This window comes from Cherax quadricarinatus, chromosome 75, assembly GCF_038502225.1.
Source record: "Cherax quadricarinatus isolate ZL_2023a chromosome 75, ASM3850222v1, whole genome shotgun sequence".
NCBI classification, from domain to species: Eukaryota; Metazoa; Arthropoda; class Malacostraca; order Decapoda; family Parastacidae; genus Cherax; species Cherax quadricarinatus.
In genome coordinates this window covers 13,304,714-13,329,522 of record NC_091366.1, presented here as the reverse complement: position 1 = coordinate 13,329,522, position 24,809 = coordinate 13,304,714, and the positions used below count along the sequence as shown (strand labels likewise).

General features: G+C 44.3%; 1 protein-coding gene across 3 annotated transcripts in view; it reads left to right on the top strand.

The window, feature by feature from the left end:
* Positions 1-5,183: 5,183 nt before the first annotated feature.
* The window catches only part of LOC128691788 (protein masquerade-like), a 143,493-nt gene continuing 123,867 nt past the window's right edge, over positions 5,184-24,809 (top strand). For all 3 annotated transcript variants that reach the window (XM_070101062.1, XM_070101064.1, XM_070101063.1), the window contains exon 1: positions 5,184-5,777. In XM_070101062.1, the coding sequence (XP_069957163.1) occupies positions 5,666-5,777 (112 nt within the window). In that variant the 5' untranslated portion in view covers positions 5,184-5,665. The remainder of the gene's footprint in view (positions 5,778-24,809) is intronic.

The window sequence follows — 24,809 nt, the reverse complement described above, 5'->3', positions numbered from 1 at the left end:
TATTGGCAAGAGGTGTGGGATTGAAAGATATAGAATCTAACACAAAGTGGGAGTTGTCAAAGTTGCTCCAGGGAGGTTCCTTGATGCTGGTGAGAGGCTCTTGGTCTAAGGAATTGGATCTGTGCTCCAATTCCGTGAATTAAGCCTGAATGCCTTCCATTACTTCCCCTTCCTACTGGCACTGTATAATCCGTACGGGCTTAGTATTCTCCCATGATAAACACCTCCGCCTCCTGAAAACCACTGTCTCATGATCACGAGGGCCACCTCTACACAGGGTTTGGACAAGGTTAAGGATCCCTAGCTTTATTGACAGCTATTTACAGGTTAAGGATTCCTAACTTTATTGGCAAGCTAAGAGCTGTTACCTACATCAGCTCATTTGAAAGCATTTTTGTTATGAGACATACAAGTAGGGAACAGGATGAAGTTGAGCCATCTGTGGGCCAGCATTTTCATTTGATCAACTGACGTTATCTCGTTGACATCATTATGCTGTACGAATGTGTTCCATACTCGAGTCATCCTGGGTATGTATGATCTCAGATGGAGTGATGTTCTGGAGAAGGGTACAGCCAGAGTGAAGTTGCTTTGCTTTCTGCCCGTCTTGTGGCATAAAAGCTTGTTTCACGCTCGTCCTCTCTCTCTCTCTCTCTCTCTCTCTCTCTCTCTCTCTCTCTCTCTCTCTCTCTCACACACACACACACACACACACACACACACACACACACACACACACACACACACACACACACACACACACACACACACACACCAAACTTTGCAATTTATTCTTGATAAGTTCGTCTTTTTTAGCGCTATGATTTGTGGTTGCTTCTTAACTACTCTTTCCTTTAATTCTCCACATTTGTAAATAATTATTTCTCACTACAATCATCTGTCAAGGAAGTGTGTGTTTTTGTGGTGGTCGAGACTCATCTCCTGGACCCGACTCTCAGACCACTTTCACGGGCATTGCTAACTTCTGGTCTCTTGGGCCTTATCATAACTACTCTTGAAGCTGTGTATTGATTTTGCCTCCACTTTCAACCACTCTGAGACTATAGAAATATATCCTGACATCCCTATGGCCCATCTGTATCTTCAGCTTCCACTTATGTTCCCTTGTTCCTGGTCCTCTTTTATTCTCATGTCCTTACGAGCCTTGGAGATAAATGGTATAAAATACCAAATAGATGAGTTTATAACTTGATAAAGTTCACTGTGTGGGAAAAACGTAGTAAAGGATCGCATTATACTGTATTTGTGTCTATTTTCCTCTCCCGTCACTAGTTTAGCTTAAAACGTTTCGACCTTTTCGAGCTTCTGCAGGCACTTGACCAGGTGTGGGCTTAATGTTGACTCAATAACTGACTTGATAAAAGTCATATTTTGTGTTCTGAAGGATTGATTGTTCAAGGTTCTGAAGACTTTTGTGCATATGTCTTACATATGTGGGTAGTGTTATATGGGTTATATGTAATTCTAGCGATAGTATTGGTGTTATATTCTGCTCAGTTCCTGTTCACTCTGATATTTGCAACTTGAGTCGGCGGAGGAATGGGGAGTGAATCAGGGGTTGAGGACTGATTGACATAGAACACAGATAAGCGTTGATTTAGAAAGGATGAAGGTCGAATTGGGTAGTCTTGGGTGAACATGCCAGTCTTGTGAGTGTCTTACAAGAACATGCCAGTCTTGTGAGTGTCTTACAAGAACATGCCAGTCTTGTGAGTGTCTTACAAGAACATGCCAGTCTTGTGAGTGTCTTACAAGAACATGCCAGTCTTGTGAGTGTCTTACAAGAACATGCCAGTCTTGTGAGTGTCTTACAAGAACATGCCAGTCTTGTGAGTGTCTTACAAGAACATGCCAGTCTTGTGAGTGTCATACAAGAACATGCCAGTCTTGTGAGTGTCATACAAGAACATGCCAGTCTTGTGAGTGTCCTACAAGAATATTCCAGTCTTGTGAGTGTCCTACAAGAACATTCCAGCCTTGTGAGTGTCCTACAAGAACATGCCAGTCTTGTGAGTGTCCTACAAGAACATGCCAGTCTTGTGAGTGTCTTAGAAGAACATGCTAGTCTTGTGAGTGTCCTACAAGAACATGCCAGTCTTGTGAGTGTCCTACAAGAACATGCCAGTCTTGTGAGTGTCTTAGAAGAACATGCCAGTCTTGTGAGTGTCTTAGAAGAACATGCCAGTCTTGTGAGTGTCCTACAAGAACATTTCAGTCTTGTGAGTGTCCTACAAGAACATGCCAGTCTTGTGAGTGTCCTACAAGAACATGCCAGTCTTGTGAGTATCCTACAAGAACATGCCAGTCTTGTGAGTGTCCTACAAGAACATGCCAGTCATGTGAGTGTCTTACAAGAACATGTCAGTCTTGTGAGTGTCCTACAAGAACATGCCAGTCTTGTGAGTATCCTACAAGAACATGCCAGTCTTGTGAGTGTCCTACAACAACATTCCAGTCTTGTGAGTGTCTTACAAGAACATTCCAGTCTTGTGAGTGTCCTACAAGAACATGCCAATCTTGTGAGTGTCCTACAAGAACATGCCAGTCTTGTGAGTATCCTACAAGAACATGCCAGTCTTGTGAGTGTCCTACAAGAACATGCCAGTCTTGAGTGTCTTACAAGAACATGTCAGTCTTGTGAGTGTCCTACAAGAACATGCCAGTCTTGTGAGTATCCTACAAGAACATGCCAGTCTTTTGAGTGTCCTACAAGAACATGCCAGTCTTTTGAGTGTCCTACAAGAACATGCCAGTCTTGTGAGTGTCCTACAAGAACATGCCAGTCTTGTGAGTGTCCTACAAGAACATGCCAGTCTTGTGAGTGTCTTACAAGAACATGCCAGCCTTGTGAGTGTCTTACAAGAACATGCCAGTCTTGTGAGTGTCTTACAAGAACATGCCAGCCTTGTGAGTGTCTTACAAGAACATGCCAGTCTTGTGAGTGTCTTACAAGAACATGCCAGTCTTGTGAGTGTCTTACAAGAACATGCCAGTCTTGTGAGTATCCTAGAAAAACATGCCAGTCTTGTGAGTGTCTTACAAGAACATGCCAGTCTTGTGAGTGTCCTACAAGAACATGCCAGTCTTGTGAGTGTCCTACAAGAACATGCCAGTCTTGTGAGTGTTCTACAAGAACATGCCAGTCTTGTGAGTGTTCTACAAGAACATGCCAGTCTTGTGAGTGTCCTACAAGAACATGCCAGTCTTGTGAGTGTCCTACAAGAACATATCAGTCTTGTGAGTGTCCTACAAGAACATATGAAGCTTGTGAGTGTCCTACAAGAACATATCAGTCTTGTGAGTGTCCTACAAGAACATATCAGTCTTGTGAGTGTCCTACAAGAACATATAAAATTTGTGAGTGTCCTACAAGAACATATCAGTCTTGTGAGTGTCCTACAAGAACATATCAGTCTTGTGAGTGTCCTACAAGAACATGCCAGTCTTGTGAGTGTCCTACAAGAACATGCCAGTCTTGTGAGTGTCCTACAAGAACATGCCAGTCTTGTGAGTGTCCTACAAGAATATGCCAGTCTTTTGAGTGTCCTACAAGAACATGCCAGTCTTGTGAGTATCCTACAAGAACATGCCAGTCTTGTGAGTGTTCTATAAGAACATATCAGTCTTGTGAGTGTCTTACAAGAACATGCCAGTCTTGTGAGTGTCTTACAAGAACATGCCAGTCTTGTGAGTGTCCTACAAGAACATGCCAGTCTTGTGAGTATCCTACAAGAACATGCCAGTCTTGTGAGTGTTCTACAAGAACATATCAGTCTTGTGAGTGTCTTACAAGAACATGCCAGTCTTGTGAGTGTCTTACAAGAACATGCCAGTCTTGTGAGTGTTCTACAAGAACATGCCAGTCTTGTGAGTGTCTTACAAGAACATGCCAGTCTTGTGAGTGTCCTACAAGAAGATGCCAGTCTTGTGAGTGTCCTACAAGAAGGTGCCAGTCTTGTGAGTGTCCTACAAGAAGGTGCCAGTCTTGTGAGTGTCCTACAAGAGCATGCCAGTCTTGTGAGTGTCCTACAAGAGCATGCCCTTCTTGTGAGTGTCCTACAAGAGCATGCCAGTCTTGTGAGTGTCCTACAAGAACATGCCAGTCTTGTGAGTGTCCTAGAAGAACATGCCAGTCTTGTGAGTATCCTACAAGAACATGCCAGTCTTGTGAGTGTCCTAAAAGAACATGCCAGTCTTGTGAGTATCCTACAAGAACATGCCAGTCTTGTGAGTGTCCTACAAGAACATGCCAGTCTTGTGAGTGTCCTAAAAGAACATGCCAGTCTTGTGAGTATCCTACAAGAACATGCCAGTCTTGTGAGTGTCCTACAAGAACATGCCAGTCTTGTGAGTGTCCTACAAGAACATGCCAGTCTTGTAAGTATCCTACAAGAACATGCCAGTCTTGTGAGTATCCTACAAGAACATATCAGTCTTGTGAGTGTCCTACAAGAACATATCAGTCTTGTGAGTGTCCTACAAGAACATATCAGTCTTGTGAGTGTCCTACAAGAACATATCAGTCTTGTGAGTGTCCTACAAGAACATATCAGTCTTGTGAGTGTCCTACAAGAACATATCAGTCTTGTGAGTGTCCTACAAGAACATATCAGTCTTGTGAGTGTCCTACAAGAACATATCAGTCTTGTGAGTGTCCTACAAGAACATATCAGTCTTGTGAGTGTCCTACAAGAACATATCAGTCTTGTGAGTGTCCTACAAGAACATATCAGTCTTGTAAGTGTCCTACAAGAACATATCAGTCTTGTGAGTGTCCTACAAGAACATATCAGTCTTGTGAGTGTCCTACAAGAACATATCAGTCTTGTGAGTGTCCTACAAGAACATATCAGTCTTGTGAGTGTCCTACAAGAACATATCAGTCTTGTGAGTGTCCTACAAGAACATATCAGTCTTGTGAGTGTCCTACAAGAACATATCAGTCTTGTGAGTGTCCTACAAGAACATATCAGTCTTGTGAGTGTCCTACAAGAACATATCAGTCTTGTGAGTGTCCTACAAGAACATATCAGTCTTGTGAGTGTCCTACAAGAACATATCAGTCTTCTTGATGAACTAGCTGTTTTATTCATGTGTTATAATGGAAACTTTTACATTATGCTGTTGCATTCATAGTTGTTGTTGTCATGTTGCAGGTGTCTGGTGTAGTACCTGCAGTTAGACACACAACACCAGCTGAAGAGAGAAAACACAAACTTGCCTGGACCTGCCCACCACCACCATCATCATCATCATGGCTGTGGGGTGAATGTCTTGGCCCATCCTGCCTCTGCTTGCCTCCACGTGTTGCCACCACAACACCCAACACTCCTGTTGTAACACTGCTTGCGTGTGTTGTTGGATCACGTCACACTAGTGTGTTGTCGGGAGGTGTCACAGCACACTGGTGTGCTGTTAGAACATTGCCTCAGCTGTTGTCAGTGTAGTGTTGCCTCGTGTCTTGATGGCACTCAGAAAAGAAACCAGAAACCACTTTATATAAACTAGAAATCCAGTGTTTATATCTGAACACGAAACCATTGTCGAGGTATCAGTGTAAAACTAAAAGAAAACTATAGAAACGAGAAATACCTAGAATCCTCTTTGTGAGGGTAAGAGAGGAACGAGAAAGGGAGAAGGAATCATGGTGGATGTGGGAGTGAGGTTGTTGGTGGTGATGGTGAGTGTAGTGGTGGTGATGGAGGCGTCTACAGCGCAGGCCAACACTCCCTCTATAACACCCTCCGTCCTCTCCAGTAAGTGACAGTCTTTCTTTATATTTATTAGTATTTACAGGGAGACTTTAACGCTTTTGCCTTTAACGCTTTTTAAGTTATTTAAAACTTACTCTGACGTTGTAGCGTGACACAACATTGTATTATATATGATCTTAGCTTCACTGTCCTCCTGTAAAGGTGTCACTGTCTACTGGTTAACCTTATCACCTTCTTACATTGTTGTAAATTGTTAACTAAACACTTGTGCTTACAGATTATTACAACTTTTTGCACCTCTGTCTGAGCTTGAGACCTTTGTAAATACTTCAACAAATAACCATGACTTTGACTTCTGGACTCGCTTTTATAAGAATATTAACATTTATGCTTTAAGGGCCACGTAAGTTCCCTCGTCTTCTAATAACATGTTCATTTTTCCACTATAATCTACCTTGTCCATAATTACTATCACATTTGCTTTGTCTGTTTCTTAAGGTGAAGTTCAGGATCTTTCCTTAATTCATGGTATAACTTAACAAATCTGTGAGGATAATTGTGTTGCAGAGGTGTGAGCTTGGCTCACACCTCTGCAACACAGTTAACTTATACCATGAATTAAGTAAAGATCCTGGACTTCACCTTAAGAAACAGACAAAGCAAATGTGATAGTAATTATGGACAAGGTAGATTATAGTGGAAAAATGAACATGTTATTAGAAGACGAGGGAATTTACGTGCCTCTTTAATATTGTGAAGGTTACAGGTGTTAGAAGCACTGTTGTCACGTGAAACTGCAAGTGCAGTTATGTCTTATGATATACTGGATTTTTGTGTCGACTTAAGAAACTCGACTGACATAACTCACGAAATCATAATGACAGGATTGGAAACAACGGTAGGGGCGGGGATTAAACTCGTGGCGAGGGAGTCGTAAAACTCCAGGCCAGCGCGTAAGCCACTGGGCCAGCTGCCTACAGTAAGATTCATCCAGCTAGGTATATACACCACAGGAAGATTAGCATGGGCCCCACTGTGGGACCCATGCTAACCCCCTATGGTGTATAAATATACGTAGATGGATTACTCTTATTGTAGCCAGCTGGCCCAGTGTTCTACGACTCACTTGCCGCGAGTTCAAACCCCACCCGTACCGTGGTTTGACATAGATGAGTGACGTGACTGAAGGACGAGGGACTTGACTGACATAAGAACGTAAGAAAGGAGGAGCACTGCAGCAGACTTACTGGCCCGTGCTAGGCAGGTCCAAGTCAAATACTGGCCTAAGCCAGTCAGGTCCAAGACATATAGGACATGTCTGAGGGACAAGACACTTAACTGACATACAAGAGTAACATTACTGAGAGAGAGAGAGAGAGAGAGAGAGAGAGAGAGAGAGGTAATCGACTGAGATACATTAAGAACTATGATTATTAGACTGAGCGAGATTTATTTTTCAATAAAATCAGAGTGAGAAACGTGACTAAGACAGAGAGAAACTTTACTGGGATGCAGAAACAATGAGACATGGATGAGATATAACTGACTAATGAGAGTTTCATAATTGAGAGATAATGAGACTTGCAAGAGTCTTGCGAGGTAGTCACCTTGACAGTGAAAGTAACATCTTCCTTAATGACCCTAATGTACACACACACACACACACACACACACACACACACACACACACACACACACACACACACGTCTTCTCCTTGCCTGTACATACTACCTTCACTGTCATATACACATATCTGTCTACCAGCACTAAGTATTTCTTCCAGCTGATGCACAGTACAGGTAGGTGATGATCCAGTCTCTTCAAGACTTCCAGCAGTATTTACCTGTGTTTTTAATAATTTCATGTTAAGATATTTTTGGAGATGGTTTGAATTTAACTAAGTGTGCAGTATATATATATATAGTGTGTAGAAGTGTAGACGGTGTGTAGGTGTAGACGAAGTGTGTGAGTGTAAATGGTGTGAGTAAACGCTGTGTGGGAGTGTAGATGGAGTGTGGGAGTGTATATTATATAGTGTGAGGAAAAGTGAAGGTTTACAGTGTCAAGGCCAATTGATTGGTCACTGAGGTGTACACAGGAACCAGGAGTCGTGAATCGACTCCTGCAACCACATATAAGCGAGTACACACAACTCCACAACAGTCGGTGTCAAGCCCAATTGATTGGTCGCTGAGACACACACAGATACAGGCATATAACACACACGCACACGCACACACACACACACACACACACACACACACACACACACACACACACACACACACACACACACACACACACACACACACACACACACACACACACACAGAACAGAAGTAAGACACGAGAGAGAGGGGTGGGTAGATTGCGTTTTCCTAGACTGCAGGAAGGCCTTTGACACAGTTCCCCACAAGAGATTAGTGCAGAAGCTGGAGGATCAGGCGCACGTAAAAGGGAGGGCACTGCAATGGATAAGGGAATACCTGACAGGGAGGCAGCAACGAGTCATGGTACGTGAAGAGGTATCACAGTGGGCGCCTGTTACGAGCGGGGTCCCACAGGGGTCAGTTCTAGGACCAGTGCTATTTTTGATATATGTGAACGACATGATGGAAGGAATAGACTCTGAAGTGTCCCTGTTCGCAGATGACGTGAAGTTGATGAGAAGAATTAAATCGGACGAGGATGAGGCAGGACTGCAAAGAGACCTGGACAGGCTGGACATGTGGTCCAGCAACTGGCTTCTCGAATTCAATCCAGCCAAATGCAAAGTCATGAAGATTGGGGAGGGGCAAAGAAGACTGCAGACAGAGTATAGGCTAGGTGGACAAAGACTACAGACCTCACTCAGGGAGAAAGACTTTGGGGTGACCATAACACCGAGCATATCACCGGAGGCACACATCAACCAAATAACCGCTGCAGCATACGGGCGCCTGGCAAACCTGAGAATAGCGTTCCGATACCTTAATAAGGAATCGTTCAAGACACTGTACACTGTGTATGTTAGGCCCATACTGGAGTATGCAGCACCAGTCTGGAACCCACACCTGGTCAAGCACGTCAAGAAGTTAGAGAAAGTACAAAGGTTTGCAACAAGGCTAGTCCCAGAGCTCAAGGGAATGTCGTACGAGGAAAGGTTAAGGGAAATCGGACTGACGACACTGGAGGACAGAAGGGTCAGGGGAGACATGATAACGACTTACAAGATACTGCGGGGAATAGACAAGGTGGACAGAGATAGGATGTTCCAGAGAGGGGACACAGGGACAAGGGGTCACAACTGGAAGCTGAAGACTCAGACGAGTCACAGGGACGTTAGGAAGTATTTCTTCAGTCATAGAGTTGTCAGCAAGTGGAACAGCCTAGCAAGTGAAGTAGTGGAGGCAGGAACCATACATAGTTTTAAGAAGAGGTATGACAAAGCTCAGGAAGCAGAGAGAGAGAGGATCCAGTAGCGATCAGTGAAGAGGCGGGGCCAGGAGCTGAGTCTCGACCCCTGCAACCACAATTAGGTGAGTACAATTAGGTGAGTACACAAGGAGGAAAGAGAGGCAAAGACAGAGATGAGCAGGAGATCCCAGACTCAGGAGGAAGAGCAAATACAACCTCCCTCAGAACTACCTACAGAAGGACCTCAACCACGACAACCCCAACCCAACCAAACAATCTAACCCAAAACCCACACACCGTACGCACTGCCCCACCCCCCTCATCACAAACTCCACCCTCACAGCAACCCCCCATAGTTCCCCGCCAGGTGTCCCGCTTCCCCAACCAATGTTCTCCCCAGGCCACAGTTTTAGAAAAGTTGAAGGTTTGGTATACGAATGAGGACGGAATAACAAATAAATGTGAGGATTTGCATGAAAGAATCAAGGAGACGTCCCCAGACATCATAGCATTCACAGAAACGAAACTCACCAGGATGATAGACGCAATCTTCCCACCTGGATATCAGATCCTGAGAAAAGATGGGGTGAGCAGAGGGGGAGGAGGAGTTCCACTGCTAATTAAAAACCCATGAGGATTTGAAGAAATGGAAGGAATGAGCAGAATGGGTAAGAGGGTCTACACAGTAGGAACAGTTCAGTATGGGGGACATAAGGTAGTAATTGCAGTGACATGCAACCCGCCACAGAACTGCAGGAGACCAAGAGGAATATGAAAGAACAACAGAGCAATGGTGGACACACTAGCTGAGGTGACCGGAAGAGCTCACACGGGTAGAAGTTACTAGTTATGGGTGATTTCAATCACAAGGAGAATGACTGGGAAAACCTGGAACCACATGGGAATCCCAAAACATGGAGAGCCAAGTTGATGGATGTGGTACTGGGAATCCTCGTGCATCAATATGTTAGGGACACTACCAGAGAGAGAGAGCGGTGAGGATGAACCAGCAAGACTGGAATTCGTATTCACCTTGAGTAGCTCATACATCGAGGATATCACATATGAAAGGCCCCTCGGGGCTAGTGATCACGTGGTTTTGAACTTTGAATACATAGTTACAAATGGAGAAGGTAACAGGAGTAGGATGGGAAAAGCCAAACTACAAAAGGGGGGAACTACACAGGCATGAGGAACTTCCTGCAAGAGGTTCAGTGGGAAAGAATTGATAGAAAAATCTGTAAACGAAATGGACTGTGACAAGAAAATGCAAGGAGGCAGAAGAGTTTTTTTTTCCAAGGGCAACAGAAATAATGGGAAGACCAGAACGAGCCCTTGGTTTACCCAAAGGTGTAGAGAATGGAAAAAGTACAGAAGACAAAGGACCCAGGAAAATAAAGAGATTAGTTGAAGAGCCAGAAATGAGTATGCACAGATAAGGAGGGAGGCCCAGCGACAGTACGAAAAGGACATAGCATCGAAAGTCAAGTCTGACCCAAATCTGTTGTATAGCCACATCAGGAGGAAAACAACAGTCAAAGACCAGGTAATCAGGCTGAGGAAAGAAGGTGGGGAACTCACAAGAAACGACCAAGAAGTATGTGAGAAGCTCAACGTGAGGTTTAAAGAAGTATTTACAATGGAGACAGAAAGGACTCTGGGAAGTCAGAATAGTGGGGTATACCAATAAAGGATAAACCAGCAAGTGCTGGACGAAATACACATAACCGAGGAGGCGGTGAAGAAGCTGCTAAGTAAACTTGATACCTCGAAGGCGGTGGGACCAGATATCTCTCCGTGGGTCCTTAGAAAGGGACCAGAGATGCTGTGTGGGGCACTAACAACAGTCTTCAACACATCCATTGAAAACGGCAAATGTACTCACAATTTTAAAGAAAGGAGACAGACACGAGGCACTAAACTAGACCAGTATCACTGACGTGTATAGTATGCAGAGTCATGGAGAAGATTATCAGGAGGAGAGTGGTGAAGCACCTCCTGATGGATGGGCAGCACAGTCTCAGGAAGGCAAATCCTGTGTCACAAATCTACTGGAGTTTTATGACAAGGTAACGGAAGTAAGACACGAGAGAGAGAGGGGTGGGTAGATTGCATTTACTTGGACTGCAAGAAGGCCTTCGACAAAGTTCCTCACAAGAGATTAGTGCAAAAGCTAGAGGATCAGGCATACATAACAGGAAAGGCACTGCAGTGGATCAGAGAATACCCGACAGGGAGGCAACGAGTCATTGTAAGTGTCGAGGTGTCAGAGTGAGCGCCTGTGACGAGCGGGGTTCCACAGGGGTCTGTACTTGGACCAGTGCTGTTTTTGGTATATGTGAATGACCTGAAGTAAGGGATAGACTCAGATGTGTCCCTGTTTGCAGATGATGCAAAGTTAATGAGGAGAATTAAATCGGATGAGGGTCAGGCAGGGCTATAAAGAGACCTGGATAGGCTGGAAGCATGATTCAGCAACTGGCTCCTGGAATTTAGCCCCGCCAAATGCAAAGTAATGAAGATCGGGGAAGGGCAAAGAAGACTGCAGACAGAGTATAGGCTAGGTGGTCGAAGACTGCAAACCTCACTCAGGGACAAAGATCTTGGGGTGAGTATAATACCGAGCACATCTCCTGAGGCGCACATCAACCAGATAACTGCTGCAGCATATGGGCGCCTGGCAATCCTAAGAATTGCATTCCGATACGTCATTAAGAAATCGTTGAAGAATGCACACCGTGTACGTCAGGCCCATATTGGAGTATGCAGCACCAGTTTGGAACCCACACCTGGTCAAGCACGTCAAGAAATTAGAGAAAGTGCAAGGGTTTGCAACAAGACTAGTCCCAGACGTAAGGGGAATGTTCTACGAAGAAAGGTTTAGGGAAATCGGCCTGACGACACTGGAGGACAGAAGGATTAGGTGAGACATGATAACGACATAAAATACTGCGAGGAATTGACAAGGTGGACAGACAGGATGTTCCAGAGATGGGACACAGAAACAAGGGGTCACAATTGGAAGTTGAAGACTCAGATGAGTCAGAGGGATGTTAGGAAGTATTTCTTCAGCTATAGAGTTGTCAGAAAGTGGAATAGTCTGGAAAGTGAGGTGGAGCCAGGAACCATACATAGTTTTAAGACGAGGTTTGATAAAGCTCATGGAGCCGGGAGAGAGGACCTAGTAGCGGTCAGTGAAGAGGCGGGGCCAGGAGCTATGAAACGACCCCTGCAACCACAAATAGGTGAGTACACACACACACACACACACACACACACACACACACACACACACACACACACACACACACACACGCACGCACGCGCACACACACACACACACACGCAGTGGAATAGCCTAGAAAATGACGTAGTGGAGGCAGGAACCATACACAGTTTTAAGACGAGGTTTGATAAAGCTCATGGAGCGGGGAGAGAGAGGGTCTAGTAGCAACCGGTGAAGAGGCGGGGCCAGGAGCTAGGACTCGACCCCTGCAACCACAAATAGGTGAGTACACACACACACACACACACACACACACACACACACACACACACACACACACACACACACACACACACACACACACAGTCACTGCTACATCTAGCACAGCGAAGGCAACTTGACATTGGAATGAACCACAAAGTAGCTGAAACAGTTTACAACTCACCTAGAAATTGGTTATGGGAGGTAAACGATGTTGCGGACGATCTTGATGTTCCAGAAGGGACACAAGCATCATGTAGGTTCCCTTTCAATATTCAAATGAAAAGTGCAACAATACAGAAAGTGCAGCACAATTATTGACGGTGATTACATTTATGACAGTGTTGCAAGGTGAGAGGTGAATGTGATGGTACTGATTGTTATGTAGTGATAGTGATTGTGTTGGTATTGTTATGTAGTGATTGTGATGGTAATGATTATGTGCTGGTAGTGAGAGAGGTGGTGTCTGAAGGTGAGGCACGAGGCAGCGCCTTCTATGTGGTGTCCTAGCCTGCAGGAGGGTCAGGGCCAGGGTCAGGGCCAGGGCCAGGGCCAGGGCCAGGGCCAGGGCCAGGGTGTGGCTCATATAGTGCCGTTAGCACCACCTTCCTGGAGACGTCATCACCGCATTAACATTCAGGTACACACCTCACTGGTGGTGCCTCAGTGTTGGTCGTTGTTGTGTACAACAGTGTTGCTCCTTGTGTACAACAGTGTTGCTCCTTGTGTACAACAGTGTTGCTCCTTGTTGTGTACAACAGTGTTGCTCCTTGTGTACAACAGTGTTGCTCCTTGTTGTGTACAACAGTGTTGCTCCTTGTGTACAACAGTGTTGCTCCTTGTTGTGTACAACAGTGTTGCTCCTTGTTGTGTACAATAGTGTTGCTCCTTGTTGTGTACAATAGTATTGCTCCTTGTTGTGTACAACAGTGTTGCTCCTTGTTGTGTACAACAGTGTTGCTCCTTGTTGTGTACAACAGTGTTGCTCCTTGTTGTGTACAACAGTGTTGCTCCTTGTTGTGTACAACAGTGTTGCTCCTTGTTGTGTACAACAGTGTTGCTCCTTGTTGTGTACAATAGTGTTGATCCTTGTTCAGTGTTGTGTACAACAGTGAACAACTTCAAACACTGTGGTATTCGGCAGACACGTCCTGACTCTTCAAATTAAACCATGTGTCAGTTATTGTAAATACATCAATGTTACACATGCGACTACTGTCAACTAGTCCATCTTGTTTCTAGCACTGTAACTATTTGTATAAAGTAAATTGAAAAATCTTGTCTTCAGTTTCCTCTTCCTGTTCATTCCTTCTCCTCCAATATTTCTGCTCATTACCTAATGTCACCGAATTTCCAATATTAACCAATACTCCTACCTCACTCCGCCTAAAACTGGCAGCCCCCTGACGCATAATATCACAATCTTGATAGTTCAGACTGATTAATTTTATATTACAATATTTCATTGTTTTCCCTCGGAAATCTATACCCCTTAACTATACATAGTTTAAAGCCCTAACAGCTCCCGCCACTGAACTAGCCAATACCTTCACACCAGCCCTAGGTAAATGAACCCTATTCCTGGTCTACATGTCATTTCTGCTGTAGAAGTGGTCCCAGTTGTCGGTGAGTGGTTCTGCTATATCCTTGCAGTGTTTGTTCAGTCAGCAGTTAGCACCAGTTGCTCTGGACAACCATTCATTTCCAACTTCTCTTCTTGGCAAAATGCAACATATTAGAGTGCGACTTCCCTTCTTCTTAATTGTCTCTTACTCTCCTATACCTGCTAACCAAATCTTTTGTCAATATCATTGCTTCCAACACTGAATGAGATAAGATTGATCACATTATCAGTCATATTGTTGTCAAGACGAATAACAGTATCCTCCATCCCAACCCTAGGAAAGCAAATCCTCTGTCTCCTACTCCTAGCCTTTAAGCAAAAACCCTTATCCACAAACCTAATCTGACTCTCTTCAACAAGCACAATGTTCTTATCTTTCCTGGTGTAGTTCGTCGTGTTGTTTCCAGTAGTTGACTTACATTCGTCAGGCAGCATGGAGAATGAGATGATTTCTATAGTAGTCTCCTGGATCTTCATCATTTCCACTTCACCAGCCATCATTTTGATCTTCAGCTTTGTTCCTTCCTGCCCAACCACTGTCCAGCAGGAGGATTACTACGAATCGACTTGTGTTCCTCAGTCAGCCGCCATATCTCTCTCCTGGCTTTCTCCAACTCATCCTTAACCTGCTGGTACAGCTGCTCAGTGAAGGGCATCGTTAGTCCGCTTCACAGAGAGCTCACAAGATACGTCCTCACACGTTACAGGTCACCACACTTATTTAATGTTGTCCCTGTGTACAACACTACACTGGTTCATTGTTGTCCGTGTGTACAACACTACACTGGTTCATTGTTGTCCCTGTGTACAACACTACACTGGTTCATTGTTGTCCGTGTGTACAACACTACACTGGTTCATTGTTGTCTTCCGCTCCACCTCGAGATTTTAGATAGGACAACACCTCTTGATCCAACAAGAACTATCCTCTAGTGATCCTTGGAACTATCCTCTAGTGATCCTTGGAACTATCCTCTAGTGATCCTTGGAACTATCCTCTAGTGATCCTTGGAACTATCCTCTAGTGATCCTTGGAACTATCTTCTAGTGATCCTTGGAACTATCCTCTAGTGATCCTTGGAACTACCCTCTAGTGATCCTTGGAACTATCCTCTAGTGATCCTTGGAACTATCCTCTAGTGATCCTTGGAACTATCCTCTAGTGATCCTTGGTACTATCCTCTAGTGATCCTTGGAACTATCCTCTAGTGATCCTTGGAACTATCCTCTAGTGATCCTTGGAGCTATCCTCTAGTGATCCTTGGAGCTATCCTCTAGTGATCCTTGGAGCTATCCTCTAGTGGTCCTAGTATCTAGCCTTCAGAGGGCCTGATAGTGCCTGGCCTTGACACTGCTTGATAGTGCCTGGCTTTGACACTGCCTGATAGCACCTGGCCTTGACACTGCCTGATAGTGCCTGGCCTTGACACTGCCTGATAGTGCCTGGCCTTGACACTGCCTGATAGTGCCTGGCCTTGACACTGCCTGATAGTGGCTGACCTTGACACTGCCTGATAGTGCCTGACCTTGACACTGCCTGATAGTGCCTGGCCTTGACACTGCCTGATAGTGCCTGGCCTTGACACTGCCTGAGAGTATCTAGCCTTGACACTGCCTGGCCTTGACACTGCCTGAGAGTATCTAGCCTTGACACTGCCTGATAGCGCCTGACCTTGACACTGCCTGACAGCGCCTGACCTTGACACTGCCTGACAGCGCCTGGCCTTGACACTGCCTGACAGCGCCTGGCCTTGACACTGCCTGACAGCGCCTGGCCTTGACACTGCCTGACAGCGCCTGGCCTTGACACTGCCTGACAGCGCTTGGCCTTGACACTGCCTGATAGCGCCTGGCCTTGACACTGCCTGACAGCGCTTGGCCTTGACACTGCCTGATAGCGCCTGGCCTTGACACTGCCTGATAGCGCCTGGCCTTGACACTGCCTGATAGCGCCTGACCTTGACACTGCCTGATAGCGCCTGGCCTTGACACTGCCTGATAGTGCCTGACCTTGACACTGCCTAATAGTGCCTAGCCTTGACACTGCCTGATAGTGCCTGGCCTTGACGCTACCTGAAAGCGCCTGGTCTTGACACTGCCTGATAGTGCCTGGCCTTGACGCTGCCTGAAAGCGCCTGGTCTTGACACTGCCTGATAGTGCCTGGCCTTGACGCTGCCTGAAAGCCCCTGGTCTTGACACTGCCTGATAGCGCCTGGCCTTGACACTGCCTGACAGCGCCTGGCCTTGACACTGCCTGAAAGCGCCTGGCCTTGACACTGCCAGATAGCGCCTGACCTTGACACTGCCTGATAGCGCCTGGCCTTGACACTGCCTGATAGTGCCTGACTTTGACACTGCCTGATAGTGCCTGGCCTTGACACTGCCTGATAGTGCCTGGCCTTGACACTGCCTGATAATGTCTGACCTTGACACTGCCTAATAGTTCCTGACCTTGACACTGCCTGATAGCGCCTGGCCTTGACACTGATAGCGCCTGGCCTTGACACTGCCTGACAGCGCCTGGCCTTGACACTGCCTGACAGCGCCTGGCGTTGACACTGCTTGCACCTAACAGTGCCTGAGCTGCGAGGTCGATTATCAACTCATATATATATGTGTATGTATGTGTGTATATATATATATATATATATATATATATATATATATATATATATATATATATATATATATGTGTGTATATATATATGTGCATATATATATATATATATATATATATATATATATATATATATATATATATATATATATATATATATATATATATATATATATATATATGCAATAAGATCACAGTAAACAGGTGATTTCAAAATATGCGAAAACAACCACTCTGAAAGAATAGAGAAATTCCAAGCGCTTTCGTGACTACTCACATTATCAAGGAACTATGAAAGTGAAGCATCCAAGGAAGGTATATAAGAGGTCCGGCTAGCACCTCACTATCAGATCCCACAACGGTTAAACACGTGACGCGCGGCGAGCCAACTTGGATAGGTCCCTTGCAAAACTCACCCCCAAACTATTCTACCCAAGAAAATTTAAAAATTATTTGTCCAGTGTATTATTAAATTCTTCCCAAATTCTATTAATTATAAATGGATCTAATTTATATAAACCAAAGGAAATATTCATATTATTGTCAAAACTGCTTTTTATGAAACAAGATTCAATTATATTCCTGTCGACCATGGACTTGCTAGATACTACTTTCTCAACATTTTGAAAATCAATTGGATGGTTAAAATCTCTTACATGAATAAATAGAGCATTGGAATCTTGTCCAGTTCTAATGCTATATTTATGTGGTGTTTTAGTAGTATTCAGTGGTGTATTTGGGAGTACTCAAATGGTGTTTTGAGGTTATTCAAAGGTGTGATTATAAGTTGTGGGTTGTTGTTGTTGTGACTTTCTGATGAAATTAGTTAAAACGAGAAAAAAATTGTGGGGTGTGGGTGATGTGGGTTGTGTGTGTTGTGGGGTGTGGGTGATGTGGGTTGTGTGTGTTGTGGGGTGTGGGTGATGTGGGTTGTGGGTGTTGTGGGTGTTGTTGTCGAACTAGAGATACCGAAAAAGATGTTATAAGTGGGTTGTTGTTGTGACTTTTTCTGATGAAATTAGTTAAAACGAGAAAAAATTGTGGGTTGTGGGTGTTGTTGAAAAGTGATTATAAGTGTGTTGTTGTTGTGACTTTCTGATGAAATTAGTTAAAACGAGAAAAAATTGTGGGGTGTGGGTGATGTGGGATGTGGGTGTTGTGGGTTGTGGGTGTTGTGGGGTGTGGGTGATGTGGGATGTGGGTGTTGTGGGTTGTGGGTGATGTGGGATGTGGGTGTTGTGGGTTGTGGGTGATGTGGGATGTGGGTGTTGTGGGTTGTGGGTGATGTGGGATGTGGGTGTTGTGGGTTGTGGGTGATGTGGGATGTGGGTGTTGTGGGTTGTGGGTGTTGTGGGATGTGGGTGTTGATCTTAGTTTATGGTGAAATGGTGGTGTTTTAGTAGTATTCAGTGGTGTATTTGGGAGTACTCAAATGGTGTTTTGAGGTTATTCAAAGGTGTTTTTGAAGGTGTTCAAATGATGTGCAAGAGTACTTATGAAGGTGTTCTGGGAGTATTCAGAGGTGATTTGGGGTGTTCGAATGATGTTTTTGGAGTATTTAAAGGTAATTGATGGTGTTTTTTGGTGATGTTCAAAGTAAAGTGTTTGAGTTAGTTTTTGTGATAGTGTTGTGAAGTCTGGAGACTGAGGGAGGAGTTTGGGGGATGAGTTGTAATTTAATGAAATGTGTAAGTGCAGATAAATTAGAGCTGTCAAATCTTATTTGGGAGTATTCAAAATGATATTTTGGAAGTGTTTCAGTGTTTGGAAATGTTCAAAGGTATTTGTGAGTATTCAAATGATTTATGAGAGTGTTTTGAAGGTGTTCAAAGTAAAGTGAGGTGTGTGTGCGTATTAACTTCGTAATATGTAAAATTGTGACTAGTGAATTTATCGAAAAGTGGTTATAAGAGTTGTGGTGACTCTGATGAAATAGTTAAAACGAGAAAAATGTCTAGACTTGTGTTGTATTTTGTAAAGAAATTGTGGATTGTTGTGGGTATTAACGAAAAAAATGTGAAATTATTTGGATTATCCTGGGTTAAGAGTGAAAATGTTTTCCCTATGTTGTATATGAAATGTGTAATACTGAGATGGGGAAGTCGACAAGATTCAGCCTGTGTGTGTGGGGTCATAGCGTGACGTCACTGACATAGGGGGAAGTCGACAAGATTCAGCCTGTATGTGTGAGGTCATCACGTGACGTCACTGACCGCCGAGTAAACACAGGTGGGGTGACGTCACACTTGTTTAGACCTGTAGTAAGAGAAAGTACCATGCCCCATAGGAGTTCATTTGAATGCTTACCCTGAGAGGGGGGAATCCAAAAACTTGATCCGAGGAGATGGAGTCTTGGTATTATCGAGAAAAAAACTTGATCCAAGGAGATGGAGTCTTTGATTTCGAGAAAAAATTGATCCGAGGAATTGGAGACTTTGTATTATCGAGAAAAACTTGATCCAAGGAGATGGAGACTTTGATTTCGAGAAAAATTTGATCCGAGGAATTGGAGTCTTTGTATTATCGAGAAAAAAAAATTGGGATGCAAGTGGGAGTCCATTTTGAATGCTTATACCCAGAGGGGGGAATCCAAAAAACCTTGATCCAAGGAGATGGAGTCTGTATTATCGAGAAAACCTTGATCCAAGGAATTGGAGTCTTTGTATTATCGAGAAAAAAAATTGGGATGCAAGTGGGAGTTCATTTGAATGCTTACCCCCAGAGGGGGGAACCCAAAAACTTGATCCGAGGAATTGGAGTCTTTGTATTATCGAGAAAAAAAATTCGAAAAAAATTGGGGTGGGGGTGAAAGTGGGAGTGGGAACCTCAAAAATTTGATCCGAGATCATAAGAAAATGAAATTCAAAAAAAATTTGAAAAAAATCGGAAAAAAATCGGGGGGCGGGGGCGATCCGGACGACGCTGCAGAAGGCGCAGCAGAAGGCATGGGCGGGCGCGAGGGGCGCGGCCGGGCGCGAGGGCGCGGCCGGGCGCGAGGGTGCGGCGGGCGGGTGGGTCGGCAAAAGGGTGGGGGCGGGTGGGGGGGCGCGGGGGGGGGGTCGTGGGGGCGAGGGCGTGGGTGGGGGGTCGTGGGGGCGCGGGCGTGGGGGGCGCAGGGGGTTGTGGGTGGGGGGTCGCGGGGGCGTGGGGGGTGCGGGGGGGGGGGGTCGTGGGTGGGGTCATGGGTGGGGTTAAGGTCATTAGCATATAAGTGTGAAAAAGGTCATTAGCACATAGGTGTGAAAAGGAGCCACTCAGCCACAGCCCTTTCAGGAGGAGCCATACTGTGTGAGCCACTCTGTAGAATGAGCCACTGAGCCGCCTTCATCACTACTCATATATATATATATATATATATATATATATATATATATATATATATATATATATATATATATATATATATATATATGTCGTGCCGAATATGTAAAACTGGTCAATTAGCAAGAACTCATTTAAAATTAAGTCCTTTCTAAAATTTTCTCTTATACGTTTAAAGATATATCTTTTTCATTAATGTTGATGTAAAAAATTTTAATTTTACACCAAAAGGAACTTAGAAAACTTACCTAACCTTATTTTAACAAGAACAATTTATTTTAGCCTAACCCAACTAAATATATTTTAGATTTGTTTACAATAATTTAATACTAAACAAACACAGTGAAATATATTTTTTTCGTTAGGTTCAGAACGATTTTGGCGAAATTATTGCATATACAAATTTTCACTTGTCCTATATGGCAAGATGAGCGTTGCTATTTAAGCCAAGATCGCAAGTTCTGCCTATTCGGCACGACATATATATATATATATATATATATATATATATATATATATAGTCCATGGGGAAGTGGAACAGAATTCTTCCTCCGTAAGTCATGCGTGTCGTAAGAGGCGACTAAAATGCCGGGAGCAAGGGGCTAGTAACCCCTTCTCCTGCATACATTAATTAAGTTGAAAAGAGAAACTTTTGTTTTTCTTCTTGGGTTACCCTGCCACTGAGCCGCCTTCATCACTACTTATATATATATATATATATATATATATATATATATATATATATATATATATATATATATATATATATATATATATATATATATATAGTCCATGGGGAAGTGGAACAGAATTCTTCCTCCGTAAGTCATGCGTGTCGTAAGAGGCGACTAAAATGCCGGGAGCAAGGGGCTAGTAACCCCTTCTCCTGCATACATTAATTAAGTTGAAAAGAGAAACTTTTGTTTTTCTTCTTGGGTTACCCTGCCACTGAGCCGCCTTCATCACTACTTATATATATATATATATATATATATATATATATATATATATATATATATATATATATATATATATATATATATATATATATTACAGTACTGCTTCATATTTTTTCATAGAGAATCGCTACAACCTTAAGGGTCATAGTGCCTTCTAAATCTGAGGTAATCTGCTTTAATCCGAGGAAGGGGAGGGGTGGCGTTGATTCCTTGGATCAAGATCACTTCGCTAGCATCAAAATACCTACCCTAGACGATAACTTTAAATGCTAGTTCAAAAACTTTCACTGCTAAACTTTCACTGTACTCTCATATAATTCTTATTGTGATTGTAACTGAGGCAACACTACAGTGATTATCACTGCACTAGATACCACTGCAGTGATCACTGAACTAGACAGCACTGCAGTGATCACTGAACTAGACAGCACTGCAGTGATCACTGAACTAGACAGCACTGCAGTGATCACTGAACTAGACAGCACTGCAGTGATCACTGAACTAGACAGCACTGCAGTGATCACTGAACTAGACAGCACTATAGTGATTATCGCTGCACTAGACAGTACTTCAGTAGTCTCAGCCTGGGCTGTAAGGCTTCAGTAGTCTCAGCCTGGGCCAGGAGACTTCAGTAGTGTCAGCCTGGGCCAGGAGACTTCAGTAGTGTCAGCCTGGGCCAGGAGACTTCAGTAGTGTCAGCCTGGGCCAGGAGACTTCAGTAGTGTCAGCCTGGGCCAGGAGACTTCAGTAGTGTCAGCCTGGGCCAGGAGACTTCAGTAGTGTCAGCCTGGGCCAGGAGACTTCAGTAGTGTCAGCCTGGGCTGTGAGACTTCAGTAGTGTCAGCCTGGGCTGTGAGACTTCAGTAGTGTCAGTCTGGGCCAAGAGACTTCAGTAGTGTCAGCCTGGGCCAAGAGACTTCAGTAGTGTCAGCCTGGGCCAAGAGACTTCAGTAGTGTCAGCCTGGGCCAAGAGACTTCAGTAGTGTCAGCCTGGGCCAAGAGACTTCAGTAGTGTCAGCCTGGGCTGGGAGACTTCAGTAGTGTCAGCCTGGGCCAAGAGACTTCAGTAGTGTTAGCCTGGACTGGGAGACTTCAGTAGTGTCAGCCTGGGCTGGGAGACTTCAGTAGTGTCTGCCTGGGCTGGGAGACTTCAGTAGTGTCAGCCTGGGCTGGGAGACTTCAGTAGTGTCAGCCTGGGCTGGGAGACTTCAGTAGTGTCAGCCTGGGCTGGGAGACTTCAATAGTGTCAGCCTGGGCTGGGAGACTTCAGCAGTGTCAGCCTGGGCTGGGAGACTTCAGCAGTGTCAGCCTGGGCCAAGAGACTTCAGCAGTGTCAGCCTGGGCTGGGGGACTTCAGTAGTGTCAGCCTGGGCTGGGAGACTTCAGTAGTGTCAGCCTGGGCTGGGAGACTTCAGTAGTGTCAGCCTGGGCTGGGAGACTTCAGTAGTGTCAGCCTGGGCTGGGAGACTTCAGTAGTGTCAGCCTGTGGAAAAAGACACTTATGTACAGGACATTTATTAAAGGAAACGTTTCGCCACGAGTGGCTTCTTCAGTCCTAATACAGAGAAAACTAAGAAAACATTTATATATATAGCGGCAGGAGTCAGGTGAGGTGATGCGTGGGTAGAGGTGGTGGTAGTAGTAGTAGTAGTAGTAATGGAACTAAGGAGGTGAGGCAAGAGAGGGACCTGCTGGCATCAAGTAACACCAGTTCCCAGGATGGGTAATATCCTCTTGCTTAGTAATTTTGAAATACTGTAACTACCGGATTTTTGCTTTATAGTGTTACTGACAGAAATTAGTGCAGCTTCAATGCATTTTCTCCGTCTTAAGTCGTCTTCTTTAATAACTAGTTTAGCTTCATTGAATTTCATGAGGTGTCCAACATCGTCTCTATGTTGAACACATGCGTTTTTGCGGTCATCATTTCTGCAAGCATTTTTGTGTTCTGCTATTCTAATGTCCAGAGTTCTGGCTGTTTCCCCTACATATACTTTGTCACACCCCCCACATGGTATAGTGTAGATTCCTGCACTTGTGCCAGAATCATGCTTGGGTTTTTGTATCAGGTTCCTAATAGTAGTTGAAGAGCTGGTAGATATTTTAGCCAGTGTTACTTGATGCCAGCAGGTCCCTCTCTTGCCTCACCTCCTTAGTTCCATTATTATTACTACTACTACTACTACTACTACTACTACTACTACTACTACTACTACTACTACTACTTCTACTACTACTACTACTACTACACCTCTACCCACGCGTCACCTCACCTGACTCCTGCCACTATATATATAAATGTTTTCTTAGTTTTCTCTGTATTAGAACTGAAGAAACCACTCGTGGCGAAACGTTTCCTTTAATAAATGTCCTGAACTGTACATAAGTGTCTTTTTCCACATCTTGTCGGTATCACCATACCATTTCCTCAGTGTCACCCTGGGCTGGGAGACTTCAGTAGTGTCAGCCTGGGCTGGGAGACTTCAGTAGGGTAATGAGAATATCGTCAAGTATTCCAGCAAGGGTTCGCCAGCAAAGTGAACTTGAGAACTTTGCTTCCAGCATAACTGGGAGGGAAGAGGAGACGGATTGTATTTGAAATGGATCTGTCTAGTATTGACCAGCAGGCCTGCTGCAGTGTTCCTTCTTGTTATCGTATTTTGTTATGTTTCACAGTGTATCAACTACACTTGGGTAACGAAAGCTGCAGGTCACCTGTAAACTAACATTAAATTTGTTTCATTCCTAAGAAGATTACAGTAAGTGATATGAGGTGCAGCAGCTGAAGGTACTGTCACTGGTAGGTGGGGCCCACCAGTGGAAGTAAGTATTTTGTGGAGATAAACTATATCAAGTGGTCGGTATTGTACAGTATATCATCTAATATATTACTTGTCAGACACAACAACATTATGGAATATTGTTACAGAGGACATCTCCACAACCTACTTGCTGCTACTGGTGGGCCCCACCTACCACTGACAATGCTTTCACCTGCTGCACCTCTGTCTCACTCCAGTATATGAGCGCCCATACCATTTAGTCAGACATCAGTGTATATACACTGAGATATGCACCTCAGTGTATATACACTGAAATATGCACCCTTCAAAATATATATACAGTTGATGTATGCTCTTCTCGATGTATATCCGCGGAGATATGCACGTCTCGGTATGTATACACTAAGAGATATACCTCTGGGTGTATATAGGGTGAGTCATACTCCTCTGCACAGAGACAAACCATCTTGCAGACATACATGAAATGAGAAGACAATATATAGTATCCCACAACTTGTGGAGCATTCAGGAACGACTTGAAACATTTCCTCACGTAACACATGTTGCAGCGGGGTGAACATGTTGCACCAGCAAAAGAGAGTTGTTGCATGCACTTTCCCACACTTTCTTTCCTGAAAAAATGACCCGGGAACAAAGTATAATTCCACCATCAGAGTGTAATTGCAAGGAGCGTCACACACCATCGTCACGCCAGCGCCTCCCATTATAGTTTTAATAAAGTTTATGGTATTTGTATACAATACCGGCGATATTAATAATCTTTGAAGGGGTGGAGAGGTAAGCCAGTGGAAGGCCTCGGTCAGATGACAGAATGCTCCAGTTGCGGGTCAGGAGACGCTTGTCCTGTTTCCTGGCAAATTTTAT